Below are 20,163 nucleotides of genomic sequence, written 5' to 3'. Positions count from 1 at the left end.
ATTAACTCGAGATTTTTATTAGAAGAATTTGTATGACATTTAAAGACTAAATAATTGTTAGTTTTTCGATGTTCGCGCAAAGCTACACAAGAGCTATCTGCGCTAGCCGTCCCCTGATTTAATAGTATAAGACTAGAGAGAAGGCAGCTAGTCATCACCGTCAACTCTTGGGCTATTCTTTTACCAACGAATGGTGGGATTGACCGTAACATTATAACGCCCCCACTGTTGAAATGGCGATCATGTTTGATGTGACAGGGATTCTAACACCCGACCCTCAGATTGTCAGTAGAGCGCCCTAACCACCTCGTCATGAAGGGATAGTATTTATAAAATATCCGTAACATTCGATGAACAGTTTTTTACTCTAGTGAAAGTCCAGAGACAGCTTCCTGATTAGAATATTTTATACAACGTTAATCCACAGAAAGCTCTGTCACTGAACTTTTATTTAAAGTATACTGTGGATCATTTTCCCTTATAACAAGGTTTTACTCCGGTTTAGAAGATACATTTATTCAATGAAGACCTTGTTCGTTTGTTTAGAATTAAGCACAAAGCTACACAATGGGGTATCTGTGCTCTGTTCACCACAGGTATCGAAACCCGGTTTCTAGTGGTTTGAGTCAAAAGACGTGCCTCTGTGCCACTAGGGAGACACACTGAAGAGCTTCACAGGACTTATACTGTTGTTTGTCAAGTAGATTCTTCGAAAATAACGTTTAAACTAATGATTATATATATACATGCATATGTTACAACTTTTTTCGTATTTAGTCTACGTCTCAAATTCTCGTTTCAGTTTGACCTTCGGCTCTCCTTATAATATGGAATAATTAATTAGGCTCACTTTGTTAATATTATTCAAACTCCTACAGTGTTGAGCAAAAGCATTAAGACAAAGTCAAAATTAAGATTTCAGGCTACTGTAAAGGAACAATGAAAGGTAAATCACAGATAAAACATCAATATGTTATTATAATTTTCATATTTAATACAACAAGCTAAGTAAATGGAAGTGTTTGATCTCCAGAAACAGTTAATATTTTGTGTGTCCTCCATTTGCTTTAATAACTGCAAACAGTCTTTCAGGCATTGTTGTAACATATTATATCAAAGTTTTCTTTGAGATTTTACTTAAAATGTCTCTAATACACTCCCATAAAGTTTTTTTGGAAGTAACTTTGGATTTGTCAAGTTTTAGATCTATAAAATCCCAGACATGCTCAATTGGATTGAGATCGGGGCTCTGTTTGAGTCATTACATCATTTTAATGATTTCAGCAGCTTATTTCTTAGCTAAATAATTTCTGCATAGGTTGGATGAATGTTTGGGTACGTTATCTTGGTAGTAAAATCCTTTACCAATAATATGCAAACTGGGAAAACCAAGTCAGATGAATATGTGATGGAACTTACGCTGGTCCATTATTCCATTTATTTTGCAAATATCTACTGTCGCCTTAACAGAAAAACACTCCAAAACCATCATACAGCCTCTCCCATGCTTCGTAGTAAGTGTTATACATTGAGGTATTTTTCACCTTACATCCATCGGACGTACATCTTTTGTTTTGAACCAAATGCTTGTACGTTTTAATATACTTCAATCTCTTTACAGCACTTGGAGATCGAAGTAAAGGTTTTTTAACTGTTACATTATCAAATATTTCACTCTTGTTGAGTTTTCTTAATACTGTAGATTTGAAAACTTTTCTACCATTTAGTAAATGGTTGTTTATCTTATGCTTGAGATCAGTGACAGTCTACATTCTGTTCCTAAGGCTGCATAAACAGAGATATTTAACATCGGTATCATTGAGTTTAGGTTTTTACTCTTACTTTCCTATTTTCAAATATACCTACCTCGGTCTCAGGAAATAGAGTGTTTAACAGTTTAACAGTCTTAACAGTGTTTAAGAAGCATTTCTAGTCGACAGTGATTTGTGGGAGAGTCTATCTAACCAGCATTGTGTAAAGCTTTTATACGAACTCTTCGCTCTAATGAAAATTCTCTACGATTTTCGTCCCTTGACATGACAACAAAACTCAATATATTGTGTTAAACACTGATTTTTATAAAGGTTTATTTGTGGAGTGTTATTAAATTGATTTCTCCTAGCATATACCGGTGCCATGTTAGTACCTTTCTGTATAATTGAGACGCTATAAGGGGTACCACGACAGTTCTTTCAGACCCTAAATATGATCAGTATGATTATTCAAAAACCCTTATGGTAATTCTAAAGAATGATGTTTTCACCTTGGCTCATTCAGTTGTCAACAGGGATCAATAAAACATTACCATAATGCTGAACTTTGCATTCTGTAATGGAATGGAAGAAAGTAGCCCCATAAAATGACACAGCGATATGTCTTCGGACTCACGTCTCTAGAAACCGGTTTCAATATTCGTGGTGGGCAGAGCACAGAGAGCCCGTTGATAAGCTTTGTGCTTAATTCTAAACAAACATAAAATTGAAAGAATGATAAAATATGCTCTTGTTCTAACATTTTTTTGCACAATCCTGTAAATTAGGTTTGTAGTGTGTGGTGTTTTGAAAAAGACTCAAAACCCCCATAGATAATGTATAAGCTGATGTTTTAACGAGATACACCATTACTGTTCCAATTACTTCAGTCGTCATTAAAAGTTCTATATAACCAGACGGTGACTACAGTAAGTTTTCAAACATATAATCTGCCAGAAATATTTTCATGATATCTTAATAATTATCACTTTAATGCATATAATTTCAGTTTGCTTTATTTTTGTTTTCTCTTCAATGTATCAATGTAACTATCCTCGATCATTTCCCTGTTGAAATGATTTCGTTTTAGGAGGGTATGTAGAGAGAGCAGTAGGTGGCGAAGTAATTTCGAATGCTAAGGTTGTAATCGATGCTCATTAATGTTGTCTTTGGAAGAAACTTCCGTAACTCCTAGAGGGTAAAGGGAATCCAGTTCAAATACCTCGACCAGGTATTTTTTGTATTGATGTAGTCCTTGTCAGCGTTGCTTATATCTTCTGTAAACAAAACTGTGAAACACTTGAGGAACATTGAGACATCGTTGATGTCAGCATGCACATCAAGATCACACCTGTTCTTCGACAGAAACACCCAGTCATTACGTATAGCTGACGTATCTAGTAGATATACCTCGTTCCAATCATTATATTTGTTTCTGGTTGTGGATGTAGATCTAGGAGATGGATCAGGTCTACCTCATCCCAGTCATTATCTCTATCTTTGGTAGTGAATGTAGATTTAGTGAGTGAATCAGGTCTACCTCATCCCTGTCATTATCTCTGTCTCTGGTGGATCAGGTCTAGCTGGGGCTCGCTTTCAGAGCCTTTTTGCACCGCTGCTTCGTGGATAGCGAGGTATCCCCATCTGATCAGCTGATGGTGAGTTGCTTTCCCCAGTTGTCTCTTCCTTAGTCAAATTCAAGATCCTAATCACTATCATTATCACTCCTTCCTTCATCTAACTGACTGAAAAGACTCGTTTCAGCAGTAAAGCACTTTGATCGACATCTCTGTTTAACAACCGATATAACAAATTGTCAGAATTCACAAAGAAAAACACTGAATAAAATCGTTATAAACATATTTTGTTCATCTGAAATTTGTTTCAAAACAAACTACAATGCTTAATGGATAAAAAGATGGTTGGTTTGGTTTGAATTTCGCGCAAAACTACACAAGGGTTATCTGTGCTAGCCGTTCTTAACTTAGCAGTGTAAGACAAGAGGGAAGGCAGTTGGTCATCAACACCCACCGCCAACTCTTCGGCTACTTTTTTGGCCAACGGGTAGTTGGATTTACCGCCACATTATAAACCCACACAGTTGAAATGGCAAACATGTTTGATGTGACGGGGATTTGAACTCACGTCCCTCAGATTACAGGTCGAGTCCATTAACCACCTGGCCATGTCGGGCCGAAGATGTTCTGGATTAGTTTTCAAACAAAAAGACAAATTTTACCGTCAGGATTTTCGGCTGCGCGTTAGAAACGTCCGATAGGGTTTAAGTTGTTAAATGTTCGAAAGTTAGTAGTGAATATATTTCAACGTAGAGCAAAACCAGTTAATTGTTTATTGAATTTTCTCATCCACATTATGAGCCTTAAAAATGTATTCTGTTATTCACAAAAATGTATGCATATCAGTAAGAGTATCAATGTAAACCAGTTTACAATTATAAATACGGTTATGTCAAAACGCTTATAATCATTTTATACTTTACTGAATTGGCCTGCCATGGTCAGATGGTTAAGGCACTTGGTTCATAATCTGAGGGTCGCGGGTTCGTATCCTTGTTACACCAAACATACTCGCCCTTTCAGTCGTGGGGGTGTTATAATGTGACGGTCATTTGTTGGTGAAAGATTAGTCCAAGAGTGAGTGGTGATGAATAGCTACCTTCCCTTTAGTATTACACATTTGTTAAATTAAGGACTGCTAGCGCAGATAGCCCTCGTGTAACTTTGCGCGAAATTCTAAACAACGATAATTTTAATGAACTTTATCATGTAGTATCCCCCTAGTGGACCAAGCGCTATTGCTGCAAAGTTATAGCGCTAGAAAGCGGGCTTCTTTACTCGTGGTGAGCGTAGCTTTGTGTTTAGCTGCAAACAATGAAACAATGTAACTACCAATGCATTGTACATACTTAATAAAATGCTTCTAGCGGTGATGATATTGAATTAGGTTATAATTAACTCTCACGTGCGTGCAGTAGTTTGTAGGTAAGCATGCAGCACTGGAGATCGTCAGGGCCAAAATCCCAGCTGCAATATGCCACCAAGAACGCGTCGCGCATTCAGCTGTGGGAGTGTTATAATTCTAGCACAAAATTAGCCGCACAGGCAGCAGGTGCTGCTTAATGAATTGGTTACCCACCTTCTGACGAACAGTTCTAAAACAGCTGTACTGTAACCTTGTTGGCTTGTTTAATGTAGGTGTCTTTCAGATTGAAAATATTGATACCTGTAGTTGATACGTTCGTTTATAGTTGTTTTTATTTACATAATAGTACTTACTAACTAGTAACCTTTATCAAGAAACTAATCCAACTACAAATATTTCTTTTATTTGAAACAATCAAAGCATCCAAAACTTTGATTGTACATTTATGTTAAAGCATAGATCAATGGCACACGGTACGTCTTGCAGGTTTTGATATCCGTGGTAGACAGAGCACAGAGAGTCCAGTCTGTAGCTTTGTACTTAATTCCAAACATGCTATAGCCTACATATGATTCCGGGTTGAAAAGGCCAAAAAAAAAAATCCGTTTCTCATCCAAACAGTTACTAAACCTTTATTGTTGTTGTTGTCTTAATGCTTTCCTGTTCAGGAACCTTGTTTCAAACATACAAATAGCTTAAATTTCTCTGTTCTCCTATGATTTGGATAAAAACAGCAACAGCAACAACAACAACATAGCACACAAATTTCTCGCAACATTTCATAAATTTTGATACAAACACAATGTCCAGTCGAAACGTCGCTAAAACAGAGAACAGTGAATCAGACTTCAAATCCCTGTCGTACCAGACATCTTCGCCCTTTCAGTCGTGAGGGTGTTATAATGTGAGGGGCAATCCTACTATTTGTTAGTAAAAGAGTAGCCCAAGAATTGGCGGTGGGTGGTGATGACTAGCTATCTTCCCTCTAGTCTTACACTGCTAAATTAAGGAAGGCTAGCACAGATAGCCCTCGTGTAGCTTTGCGCGAAATTCAAAAACAAAGACTTCTGCTAAAGCATTTGTCACGTTGAGCCCGAGAATCAATTAACTCTTAAACATTAACTCAAAATTCAGCGAGACTAAAGCTAAAAAAGAGAACAAAAATAATTTATAACGAAGCCAGAAACAAAATAGCATGTTCTTTTAAAGTATATTTAAGATTACCATTGTAAACACAACGTAACCAACCTCTCGCTATTCAAAGTTTCTGTCCCTAGCCCTGTCTGTCCAAACAACACATGCGAATGTAAACGAGGTATTAGCCAATTAGAATTGGGTTCCCATTTTTATGATATTGGTGCCACATTGGCCAATATGGTATAAAAATACCCTCCCACCGTTGAGAATCCAGCATGGAGTAGGTCTCGTAAGTAGACAGTACCACTAAATAGTATTCACGACTTTCTCATACCTAGTACCTCGAAAAACGCTGGGTGGTTGGACCCCGGATGAACGGTAGAAAGCAAAGCAGTTACATGATAAGAGTGTCTATCATCTGTGTACATGGCAGGGCACGCAGAGGTAAAACTAAACGAGAAAGTCACAGAAGAAGCATCTTTTTAGAAACCAAAATAACTCTTTTAGCAAACTATGGATCTCTTCTAAACTACAGAAAATCTATATTACCATTCACAGGGAATGAGACTGCTGGAAAAGAGAGTTCTATATGGTGCACGTAGAAAAAGCAAAATGGGTTCTACCAATTGGGCTGAATTCGGCTATAAGGCAACTGGTAACATCAGTAAATAGACTCTGTTCTATCTGCGCTGGAAGGTGTCGCTGCCTGTCGGCGCAATTTCTGGTCATGACGTCTGGTGCGCAATTTATCTCAGTTATTTGTGTTAGAGCTACAGAAACGAAAATTTAATTTTCTGTTATTATTTAATGAAACATTAGAAATGGTTGTTAACTAATTACTTGACAAGTCCGATTTTATGGTTCCTCCAAAGTTCGAGAAACTTGTGGCAATACTTATTTTAACACTGGTCTCGTGAAATACCTTTGGGCACTCAACACGTTAGAAAAAAAAATCGATAAATTACATTAGACCTTGTTCTGAATAACAAGAATCGTCGGTCAATAAAATTTCTGGCGTTGATAAGGCATTATTACACATTGCCATCTATTGTCGCATTTTTAAAACACGATTACTCTTTTAATGGATTAAAATATCAGCACTTTATGAGGAATATATACATCGACTATGAGTATTCTCACTATTTTTGTTATAATAATTCTTTTATAAGCTCACTCAGGTAAGTACCAGTCTGTGTGTGTGTTCCTTTTAATTTACTCATAGAATCATGGTTAAAAATGTGGCTTAAAAAGAAGGCCACGTGCATAGAAACCAAAACATGGACAACTGGAGAAGCCAAGCAGGAACAATCAGTATTATATTTCAATAAAAATGTCAATGAAACAATTAATATTAAATTTCTAAGGAAATGTTATAATGAAAAACTCAGAATGAGAATTTGTTATACACCTAATGTTTAATTAGAATGTTAAAGTGAATATTGAAAGCCACCTGTAGTGTTTGTTATTTGTGCATCTTGTCCCCGTCGCCGGTGAGAGCTTTTAGGTAATCGTACAGCATTTGTTCATTGGTTTAACTCCTAAGTCGTTCGGTGGTGTTGTTTCTATCTATGTATGCACAAAAATATTCTATTTATTCGATGACAGAGCAGACATGTAAACCCTACTAATGTATAGCAGTAGTATACAGTACAGTACACACTTCAGCCCCTGGTTCACTAAACCACATTAATGTAGCAGTAGTATACAGTACAGTACACACTTCAGCCCCTGGTTCAGTAAACCACATTAATGTAGCAATAGTATACAGTACAGTACACATTTCAGCCCCTGGTTCAGTAAACCACATTGATGTAGTAGTAGTATACATTACAGTACACACTTCAGCCCCTGGTTCAGTAAACCACATTAGTGTAGCAGTAGTATACAGTACAGTACACACTTCAGCCCCTGGTTTAGTAAACCACATTAATGTAGCAGTAGTATACAGTACAGTACACACTTCAGCCCCTGGTTCAGTAAACCACATTAATGTAACAGTAGTATACAGTACAGTACACACTTCAGCCCCTGGTTCAGTAAACCACATTAATGTAACAGTAGTATACAGTACAGTACACACTTCAGCCCCTGGTTCAGTAAACCAAATTAATGTAGCAGTAGTATACATTACAGTACACACTTCAGCCCCTGGTTCAGTAAACCACATTAATGTAGCAGTAGTATACAGTACAGTACACACTTCAGTCCCCTGGTTCAGTAAACCACATTAATGTAGCAGTAGTATACAGTACAGTACACACTTCAGTCCCTGGTTCAGTAAACCACATTAATGTAACAGTAGTATACAGTACAGTACACACTTCAGCCCCTGGTTCAGTAAACCACATTAATATGACAGTAGTATACAGTACAGTACACACTTCAGCCCCTGGTTCAGTAAACCACATTAATGTAGCAATAGTATACAGTACAGTACACATTTCAGCCCCTGGTTCAGTAAACCACATTGATGTAGTAGTAGTATACATTACAGTACACACTTCAGCCCCTGGTTCAGTAAACCACATTAATGTAGCAGTAGTATACAGTACAGTACACACTTCAGCCCCTGGTTCAGTAAACCACATTAATGTAGCAGTAGTATACAGTACAGTACACACTTCAGTCCCCTGGTTCAGTAAACCACATTAATGTAGCAGTAGTATACAGTACAGTACACACTTCAGCCGCTGGTTCAGTAAACCACATTAATGTAACAGTAGTATACAGTACAGTACACACTTCAGCTTCTGGTTTAGTAAACCACATCTATGTAGCAGTAGTATACAGTACAGTACACACGTCAGCCCCTGGTTCAGAACAGACATCTGTCACTAGTTCAGTAAACCACATTAATGTAACAGTAGTATACAGTACAGTACACACGTCTGTTCGTGGGGCGTGGCTCAGTAAACCATCTTAGTACAGTATTAATATACAGTACTAAACTGCGGTTAGATGCTTGTTTCAGTTTACCGTTTGATCTCTCTTTTTGAAGACTTTTAGGAATGAGGCGTTATTAACATGAGAAACAGGTCTTTCCTTTAAACAACAGTGTCCACAGCAAAATACAAATTTGGAGCTATTTGTTTGGTATCGATCACAAAAATGCACAGAGGTCTGCCTGTCTTTGCTGTATCTAAACACTAGGTTCGAACCAAGAATTTTAACATTATACTCCCTCAAGCCTACCACAGATCAACCAGTAGAGGGAGGATGTTATACACATTAAAGTGTGATATTTACTATGTACACAAATTTAAACTTTTAATAACTACAATGCAAGAAGACCTGATTTGTGTTTGAAAGGTCGAATACTAAAGTCTGATTTGGTGTCAGAAATCAAATGAGTATAGTAAGATTTATGTCACCTGTAAAAATATCAGCATGTGAACCATAGACATTCAAAACCGTTTATAGACGTCTTCCAAGATTTCCTAGAACTCCAGCCAGCGTTTCTGGATTGGTGCTGGTTGCAGTAGCTGTAATTTCTGCTAGGGGGCAATACAATACAGTCGTGTATTCTTTGACGCCAAAATCAATACTTTAAGTAAGATGTTTATTGTAGTTAAGTACAACTAACACTGGAATATCTTTTTCTGACAACCCTGTATTTATTATTTATTATGTATTTATGATGTAAATCAATACAATCAATGTTTGTTTTTTCACAAAGACATAAATTATGTTTCGTAAACACAAAGATTTGTGGGAACTATAACACCATTTATTATTGTACTAATATAATAACACCGTGTTTTTAAACAACACAGTTCAAAAGTCGTGTTAATTTAAATACATTGTTGTATTGTTAAGTCTCGTTGTTATTATGTGTGTGTTTACTTCTAGTGGAGAAATTTCTAATAAAATATTATGGATTATGTAACACATTAATAATCTGTTTTATTACCCCACAGTAATTGTGTTGTTTTGAATACTCTTGTTGTTTTACAGTGTAATGGTTATTTTTTATCCCCACATATTATCATTATGTTTTTCAAAGTATTTCCTGAAGTTAATCTATAGTGTTGTTAATAAAAAAATATTCTGAAAGTTAATTCTGGTCTTTTTGATGGTTTAGATGAGTACAGTTTTATTTTTAAAGGTTTCCGCGTGATTACCACGGCTCGTGATTCCTCTTTTCTCTCTCCCAGGCTGACGCGAAGTTGGTTTTCGATGTAGTGGCTCGAATGGAAGACACAGAACCCTTTTCTGAAGAGCTACTGTGTGCTATGAAACGGCTGTGGATGGACACAGGGGTCCAAGAATGTTTCGCGCGGTCAAACGAGTACCAGCTAAACGACAGTGCTAAATAGTGAGTAAATACATATAAAAATAACCATCTCTTTATCTCCCCCACCGTCTCTCTTTGTTATTATCTTCCCTTACGTCCGTATCTTTGTGCAAGTAAAATGATGACGTCATGAATTACGTCATTCCATTGAAAGAGCTTGATTCAACCTACTGCGACCCAAAAGCAGTATAACATGAAATATACTAGATTTACAAACTTTTAAGTGATTAAGTACACTTTTCAGTTCCTTACCTCAATCACATTAACAGTGATTTAACACCATGGATACTGATACGCTCTGTTGAACGATTTACTTTACTGACCAGGAAACTCATTTTTACTGCCACCTAGTGAGCTGAACGTAGTTAATAGGAAAATACATAAATATAATAGATGTTAGAAACCATTGTGAAAAATAAAATTCTTGCTTTCTGCTTTTCTTGTAGCAAAACCACGTCGGGCTATCCCCTGAGCCCACCGAGGGGAATCGAACTCCTGACTTTAGCGTTGTAAATCCGTAGACATACCGCTGTACTAGCGGGGAGTAAAATGTGTGCTCATAAATTTATTTGATTTGATTACGTTATAAAATGAAGTATTTCTTATATTATTATATTCAACCATTCTCTGTAAACATCTCGTGTGATCTGAATTGTGTAGGTTTTATTTTCTTATACAATTAATACTGAAAGCTTCTTGAATTTTGCAGTAAATATTCGAGTTGTTTTATTTAGTGGACCAAGCATTGTATAGAAGTTAGCGTTCCGGGCTGCACACTGTCCAATGTAGACACTTTATAATCCTAACACTTACTTCCGCCATTATGTTTGTTTTTTAATTTCGCGCAAAGCTACACGAGGGCTATCTGCGTTAGCCACCCCTAATTTTACAGTGTAAGACTAGAGGGAAGGCATTTAGTCATCACCACCCACCGCCAACTCTTGGGCTACTATTTTACCAACGAATAATGGGTTTGACCGTTACATTATAACACCCCCATGGCTGAAAGGGCGAGCATATTTGGTGTGACGGAGATTCGAATCCGCGACCATCATATTACGAGTCGAGTGCTTTAACCACCTGGCCATGCTGGACCTCCACCATCTTGTTAAGATTAGTCGTGTTGACCATGAAACAGATTTCCCTTTTTTCTGATCAGAAGTTGTGAATCAGTTATGGCCAGAATCTTAGATGCTGTTTATATTATTAATTCAAAGTACCTGTTATTTGACTCCCCTATGGCGCAACGGTATGTATGCGGACTTATCGCTAAAAATCGGGTTTCGATACCCGCTGACAGATCACAGATAGTTCATTGCGTAGCTTTGTGCTTAATTCCACATAAAGAAAATAAACAAACCCAGTAGTTAGTAGCACCCATACCCGTGGCTTTTATTAATATAATTAAATAACACCTGTTAGTTCGCCATTAGAAATAAACTGAGAACGTTAACTCCGAATTTACGGTAAATGTTGTAACATGAGTGTATAAAGTGAAAGACGTAATATGAAAATTAGTCTTAAAGAAATGTGTGTATCTCGGCACCAGAAGCTCTGGCACATCAGATGTTTCCATGAAAAGCTTTATACAATATCAATCATTACCTACAAGTAAATGTTTTAAGCATCAACTGGTGCACTTCAACCATATTCCCGAGAATCAGTGAAAAGTATTTATGTTCAAGGAAAAGAAATCGATTATTGTAAGTGTATCTGTTTATATGTCTACTCTGATTATTATAATATCTGTTTCAGTTTCTCTGAATTCTATTGTTATTACATACACCTCCTCCCCAAATAAAGAGTCCCGCTTATCAAACAAATGCTTAAGTCAGAAAACGTCTTATTTTCTGCCATTTTCACAATAATAAGATTGTATACCATCACGTCGCCGGCATCATGTGTTCGGTGCTTATATGTACTCCATCTACTCTTGGATTTCATAGTGATGGTAACCATGGCGACAAAGTTTTCTTTGTTGCTCCGGGAGTCTAGGTTTTGTTATAAAGCTGATACATATTTGATAATTTTATTACGAAATTTTCCATAATTGTTCAGTGTTCAGAAAGTCTCATACATGAGATAGAAATAGCTATTAGTATCTTCACCTAATGACTTCTGTATAAGATAATTAAATTATAGCGGGAACAATTAACATGGTTGGCAGATATGTTATCGGACTTTATTTTCTCGTATAAAAATTCTACTCTCAACTCCAGCAGAGAAACTGTTGTGTAGAGTCCAAGTCAGCTCTCAGTAAAGCAATGAACCTTCTACAAGAATTTGAGAGAAAAAACCCGACTAATATGTTGTACAATTAGATTTAAATCCAGTATTTGCTTGTTTTTAATTTCGCGCAATGCTTCACGAGAGCTATCTGCGCTAGTCGTCCCTAATTTTGCAGTGTAAGACTTAAAGGGAAGGTAGCTAGTCATCAACACCCACCGCCAACTCTTGGACTACTCTTTTACCAACGAGTAGTGGGATTGACCATCACATTATAACGCACCCACAGCTGAAAGGGCAAACATGTTTCGTGTAACAGGGATTCGAACCTGCGACTCTCGGAATAAAAGTCGAGCGCCCTAAACTCCTGGCCATGCCGGGCGAAGATTAGCTGTCGTGTCTGAATGAAACATTTTACTGTGGCAAAGACAGCAAAGATGGATGTTACTGTTTATTATCTGGAACTATTTTTTCATAATTCTTTTTTTCATTCCTTCAAGCGACATCTTCACATTGAAGAACATAATATAGCATCCATGTATTGGTTTAACCAATTTGTTAGATCAACTGTATGGTTATGTTTCCAGCTCATTCATATTCACGAATTTAGTTGATATATTGTTTCATTGTATTTTAGTGGGTCATGTTTAGAAAGGAACTCTTGAAAAACTGCAACTCTTATCTCACCTTATTCATGTTAGGCCTATGTCTTGTTACGATCCTCTGATTTCAGTGAGGGGACTCATTTTCTGTACGTGAGTCACGCGTGGCCTAGTGGTTAGGCCACACATATATATTTTAAAACCGCATTGTGGGTCCTTGAATGAGGTTTTAAATAGATGGTGAAATCATGCTTTTCGATTAGAATAGCTCAATAGTTGACAGTGGGTGTTGTTGATTGGCTGTCTTCCCTCAATTCAGAATTAGGGACGGCAAGTGCAGATATCCTTTGTGCAAACTTTTCATGAATATCTGTTTGCTTCTAGTTAATCACAAAGCTACACACTGGATTATCTGTGCTCTGCCCACCGCGAGTATCGAAATCCGATTTCTAGCGTTTAAAGTTCGCAGACATACTGCTGTGTTACTGGGGGACGCGCGCATACCTGAAAGAAAACTCCTGCATGAGATAAAATCAGCAGTTGTGATATTTGGCTTGCAATGAACGGCAGTTTTTTACTCTAAATATAGTCGAATACGAGGGCATTAAATATATATAAACTAGTTACATGCAGTTTTCTTAGTTTAAAGACCCTTCTTAATCCGAAGGAGACATGATTACATTGTAATACCTTGTTTCTGTATAGTAATGAGACATGAGGCTTGTAGTATTATACATACGTATTTCTCTACTTTACATTTATTTGCAAGTTCTCGGCCACCTTACTTGAGCCTTCGTCGGGCAACAATGTACCGAGCAATTGTTTGTTTGTTTGTTTTGGAATTTCGCACAAAGCTACTCCAGGGCTATCTGTGCTAGCCGTCCCTAATTTAGCAGTGTAAGACTAGAGGGAAGGCAGCTAGTCATCACCACCCACCGCCAACTCTTGGGCTACTCTTTTACCAACGAATAGTGGGATTGACCGTCACATTATACACCCCCACGGCTGGGAGGGCGAGCATGTTTAGCGCGACGCGGGCGCGAACCCGCGACCCTCGGACTACGAGTCGCACGCCTTACGCGCTAGGCCATGCCGGGCCGTACCGAGCAATATAAATTCGTTTATGCATGGAATTGTTCAGGCTTTCAAATAACAATAGTATTTTAATATATAGAAAAGCGCGTATAAAACTCTACGCATTAATTTAGCTACGTTACGAGCCCTAAAACACACGGGGCTCGTGTTGTTGAACGCCACAATAAATTGATAAGAAGTAGTTGAAACATTGGTAAGTAATAATGTTTATTAAAGTATTTGTTTTTTCATCGACCTAACTGCCTGTTTTTCCGTGTTATCGTTCTACTACTTCCGAACTAGTTTTAGTCGCGGCATAGTGGCTTATAGAATGACTCTTGAGTTTTTCAAGTAGAGCTTTTAGCTCATGGCTCAGTCATCTCTTGACCGATTCGAGATCTTATTACAGTTTTGGGCTTAGGAGGTGAAACCCATTTGATTGATGTGTTTGATCACGCCTAAGAGCTCATAGATTAATTTACTCTAATCCTGCTAAAAAAAAAAATCAATTTGAGGGTGGGCTGGTCGAAATCTTGATGGATAATAAAATCGAACCGAGTATACGCGCGTCCCACGCTTGGTATTGCTGGCGCACATAAAAGAAAGCTAACAGAAAGGGGAAAAGTATCATAGATTAATTTTCTATAATACTGTCTAAAAGAATTGCAAGTGCCGTGGCTGTTGAAGGTTCCCTCTTATTTTTATTGATCTTAAGCTATATTACTATGTAGAACAGATAAGGTGAAATTCAGTTAAAAACTATAAAACACAAGAATAATATACTGTTCAAAACAAGAAACGCAAAAGGGATATTTTTTATTTTAAAGAGAAATATATGTAATAATGTTACAAGCTCAGAGTATATGATGTTACACGTGTTAAGGCACTGATTGTCAGACCAAAATGACAATAAAAGTTGTGCACCTTGAAAACAGAGGAAAACAACGGATTTTTCGCCAAAACGCAAACGTGTCTAATAAATTTGTTTGAGAGATCTGCATGTTCTGCAAGTGCAACATGTGCAAAATCCCTATAAAAGTAACGGGTTCTCGGTTTCCATAGCTCAGTGTTAAGCCACCGACACGCAATGCAGTTACAATACAGACTGACTGAAGTAAACGCAACAATGCCATTGGTTGCTTGGAAGCAGGCGAATCTCGATCAGATGCTGCCAGAGCTGTGAATGTCCACCCAAGCACCATCACAAGGCTATGGAATTGTCACCAACAACATGGATCAAATTGTGACCGTCCACGATCTGGCAGACCTCGTGTGACCACGCCCGCACAAGATCGCAACATCCGGTTACGTTACCTTCGGGATAGGACCACCAATGCGACGTCTACTGCCTCAACCATACCAGGGCTGCGTAGGATTTCCGATCACACCGTACGCAACCGTCTACGAGATGCAGGAATCCGACCTCGACGTCCAGTCAGAGGCGTCATCCTCACCCAGCAACATCGTCAAGAACAGCTGCAGTGGACTCGGGCATATCGGGTATGGCCTCATCGACGATGGAGGCATGTTTGGTTCAGCGATGAATCACGTTTTATACTTCGTAGGCAGGATGGAAAGACCCGTGTTTACCGTCGCCGAGGTGAACGTTTTGCAGCAAACTGTGTGCAGGATGTTGACAGATTTGGTGGTGGCAGCGTCATGATGTGGGCTATCATCGCCTACAATGCCAGAACAGACTTTTGCACATTCGAGGGAATATTACGGCTCAACGATACGTCGTCGAGATTCTTTGGCCCCATGTGCAACCCATCATGGTGAACGTCAACGACGTTTCTCAAAATGACAACGCCCGTCCTCACACAGCCCGACTCACCACTGTCTTCTTGAGTCACCACAACATCAACGTTCTTCCCTGGCCCTCCAGATCACCAGATTAAAACCCCATCGAACATCTTTGGGACGAGTTGGACCGACGTCTGCGGTGACAACCTCAACCGCAGACTCTACCTCAGCTTGCAGCAGCTTTGCAGGCTGAGTGGACAGCCATTTCACAGGATGTGATTCGTCATCTCATCGCTTCCATGGGCAGGAGATGCCAAGCAGTTATTGATCCTCACGGGGGGGCATACTCGTTATTGACGTTGAGTGACATTAAACTTCACCGAGTGAGCGTGGACTTCGTCTTTGCAGACTTTGGATGTTTAGCAGTGAATGTGCAAAGTTTCACACATGTCATACAGAACTACCCGGAATAAACTTGTTAACAATTTGTCTCATATTTTGCCTTTTGCGTTTGTTTTTTTGAAGAGTATACATGGTCCTAAATATTCCAGAATTTCTAATAATCTATTTGAATACATAAAATTAAACCAACGAAGAGTATACTGGGAAGTAACACTTAACTAACGAGGTAAAACCTGCTACTTTTATGTTTGATTTTGAATTTTGCGCAAAGCTACACGAGGGCTATCTGCGCTAGCCGTCCTTAATTTAACAGTGTAAGACTAGAAGGAGGGCAGCTAGTCATCACCACCCACCACTACCTCTTAGGCTGTTCTTTTACCAACGAAAAATGGGATTGACCGTCACATTATAATGCCCCCATAGCTGAAAGGGCGAGCATGTTTGGTGTAACGGGGATTCGAGCCCGCGACCCTCAAATTACGAGTCGAGCGCCTTAACTACCTGGCCATGCCGGGCCGTTACTTTATGGATTTTGTAATTCTGTTCCTGAGTGTATCAGAATGTAGTATGAAAGGACATAAAATGTAAGTGAAATTTTTTAAGTGTTTACATTTTATGATGGTTATAATTTGTTGTAATTTTTAAATTAAAGTAAAAAAGTGATAGATTAATTTATTGCAAATTAAAGTTTTGAAATTAGATTTAAATCTCAAGTAGTTTTGTAATTCGCACCTAGTTGTTAGTGTGTCAAAGCTAAAATATTATATGCAATGGATATTAGTATATACTTGTTGATTGTATTGTTAGGCAGGTAGTAGCACATGTACTATACCCCTAAACTACCATTTAGATTTATCTTTACTTTTAAAATTTTCAGGGAACGTTGACTACAGATAATACCATAACTATATGACCACTACATTGTTGACTACAGATAATACCATAACTATATGACCACTACATTGTTGACTACAGATAATACCATAACTATATGACCACTACATTGTTGACTACAGATAATACCATAACTATATGACCACTACATTGTTGACTACAGATAATACCATAACTATATGACCACTACATTGTTGACTACAGATAATACCATAACTATATGACCACTACATTGTTGACTACAGATAATACCATAACTATATTACCACTACATTGTTGATTACAGATAATACCATAACTATATTACCACTACATTGTTGATTACAGATAATACCATAACTATATTACCACTACATTGTTGACTACAGATAATACCATAACTATATTACCACTACATTGTTGACTACAGATAATACCATAACTATATGACCACTACATTGTTGACTACAGATAATACCATAACTATATGACCACTACATTGTTGATTACAGATAATACCATAACTATATTACCACTACATTGTTTATTACAGATAATACCATTACTATATTACCACTACATTGTTGACTACAGATAATACTGGAACCATATTACCACTATATTGTTGACTACATATAATACTGGAACCATATTACCACTATATTGTTGACTACAGATAATACTAGAACCCCATATCACCACTACATTGTTGACTACAGATGATACCAGAACCATGTTACCACTATATTATTAACTACAGATAATACTGGAACCATATTACCACTACAGTGTTGACTATAGATAATATTAGAACCCCATATCACCACTACATTGTTGACTACAGATGATCCCAGAACCATATAATCACAACATTTTTTACTACAGATAATACTGGAACCATATTATCATTACATTGTTGACTACATTTAATACCAGAACCATATTACCACTACACTGTTGACTGTAGATAGTACTGGAACCAGATAATTATTAGGTTGTCCAGAAATAAATGTCGGGATTCTCACGGTGACATTTAGAAGCTGAATATTGAGTAACTTATCGTTGGTTGGTTGGTTTAATCCAATTTTTGTCACTTACAAGGTGTTGTAATGTCTGCTGTTTCAACTCTACTCATAATAAGTTTTGCAACCACCAAGGTAGCATGGACAAGGACTTTTGTCTGAATTTCCTGTACGACTTCAAACTTGGAGAAAAACTACCGAAACTACACGGAACTTCAACCAGGCATTCCGCCATGGATCTATTACTGAATGTATAGTTCAGAGTTGGTTCCAAAAGTTTCGACATAGAGATGAAAGTGTTGAAGACCACGAAAGTTGTGGAAGGAAGCCATCCTTAGATGAAAACATGTTAAGGGAAGCAGTTGAGACAGACCCTCGCACAACAGTACGTGAGATTGCAGAAAATCTAGGCATAAGCAAATAAGCATTGCCAACCACTTGAGTGCGATTGGAAAAACGAAAAAGTTGAATAAGTGAGTTCCACATGAGCTGACTGAAGAGCAACAAAATCAGCGTTATGAGACCTGTCAAGGATGATGCTCCATAAATTGAACGAATTGGGAATCGAGGTTCTACCTCATCCATCCTACAGGTTTTTCCACTTTTTCAAGCACTTTGACAACGTTTTGAATAATAAATGTTTTGAAAACCAGGCAATTGCAGAAGAAGCTTTCAGGGAGTTCATTGGCCTTAGAAACTGATTTCTACAGCAGGTGCATAAACAGCATCGTTACATGTTGGCAAAAGTGTGTTGAAGCAAATGGTGCTGACTTTGATTAAAACATGTTTTATAACACTGGTTTATACTTTTCCAAATTTCGCAGTTCAAAAACGACATTTATTTCTGGACAACCTAATATTACGTTGTTAAATGTAGATCATATTGGAACAACAATGGCTACTAAAATAATATTTGACTATGTTTTCACTTCTTTATTAATTAAATATTATACTTAAGTTATATTTCTCGTACGTTATCAACTATAAACATTATACCCGAATGTCTGCTTTTTAAGCCAATCTCATTTTAAAGCTCAGAATACATTCCCACAACTTTAAAGATGTTAGAGCTTATTTTTGTGGCATTGTTAATTAAAGATAATATTGGAGAAAATTTCTTTTACACTATTAGCAACTAATGTTTTATCTATTTTTTCATTATATTGTGAACACTACCTGGTACTGGAATTACATTTCCTTTATATTATTAACTCTAAATATCATTTGAGCTACATTTATCGTGCAGTTTTAACTATTAAACAGCGTTCAGTTTAAGTGGCTTTTAATACGGTACATATTGTAACTTTAGCAATATTTTATTTTGTAAGCCGTGAAATTAGATTTTAAAAGGGCTAATCAGCGCGTCGGACAGTAGAACTGAGGGTGTTTAAGTCGCAACAATTTGGGGACGTGGGTGAGTTATAAGAGATACGGTTAAGGGCCAATCGCACTATTTGATCTGACAAGAGTTGGTTGATAATGTTGACTAGCTGCTTTAGTTTTTACATTTCACTTTTATAATTGGGTGTCTGTGAGAGGAAACTTGAACAGTTTTGAGCGAAATATCCAACAAACACAAATTGATTTTATGTATCAAGGTTACGATGGTTTTAGGGTTAACAGAAATTACGCAAGACTGTTTTTCCACTTATCCCCTATAGAGACAGAATCTATTTAAAGTTTTTTCAAAGTTTTTTAGTGTTAGAGAATTGTCTCTCTCGGTTTACTGTCAGATATTTCAGCATTGTAACAAAGTGAAAAGAGAGGTTCCATGCAACGAATGTGTTTATATAGTCATATATCAAACCAGCTGCGCGCGCTAATTTTAACTCTGATCATAACAGGTGTTATCTTGCCCGTACTTGGCAGACAGAGCTACCGGCAGAACTTGGTGTTTATCTGATGTTGGTTTGGTATTGGGGTCACTGAAATACAATACCGCGAAAAGTATGTTACAAAGTATTCTTAACCATTGCTGTATTATAGGATCCATAATGGCGCCTTCATTCTTTGGATCATCTGTGAGCTCGTAGTTTGCTTGCCAAACAGCGTATCGAAATATCCATGGTTTGGGTTTCGATATGCCAATGGTCACA

The 20,163-nt window shown here is 37.6% G+C and overlaps 1 protein-coding gene across 3 annotated transcripts in view; it reads left to right on the top strand.

Moving 5' to 3' along the window:
- LOC143236918 (guanine nucleotide-binding protein G(o) subunit alpha-like) overlaps window positions 1–20,163 on the top strand; it is a 77,177-nt gene that overhangs the window by 38,667 nt on the left and 18,347 nt on the right. For all 3 annotated transcript variants that reach the window (XR_013019802.1, XM_076475601.1, XM_076475602.1), the window contains one exon: window positions 9,986–10,146. Coding sequence is in view for 2 of the 3 variants with exons in the window: in XM_076475601.1 (XP_076331716.1) it covers window positions 9,986–10,146 (161 nt within the window). In the remaining variant the exon portion in view is untranslated. The remainder of the gene's footprint in view (window positions 1–9,985; window positions 10,147–20,163) is intronic.

The sequence above is a fragment of the Tachypleus tridentatus genome, chromosome 13 (assembly GCF_004210375.1).
Source record: "Tachypleus tridentatus isolate NWPU-2018 chromosome 13, ASM421037v1, whole genome shotgun sequence".
In the NCBI taxonomy this organism is placed as follows: domain Eukaryota; kingdom Metazoa; phylum Arthropoda; class Merostomata; order Xiphosura; family Limulidae; genus Tachypleus; species Tachypleus tridentatus.
Note: the sequence above shows the minus strand (reverse complement) of the source record. Positions and strands in the feature narration are given on the sequence as shown.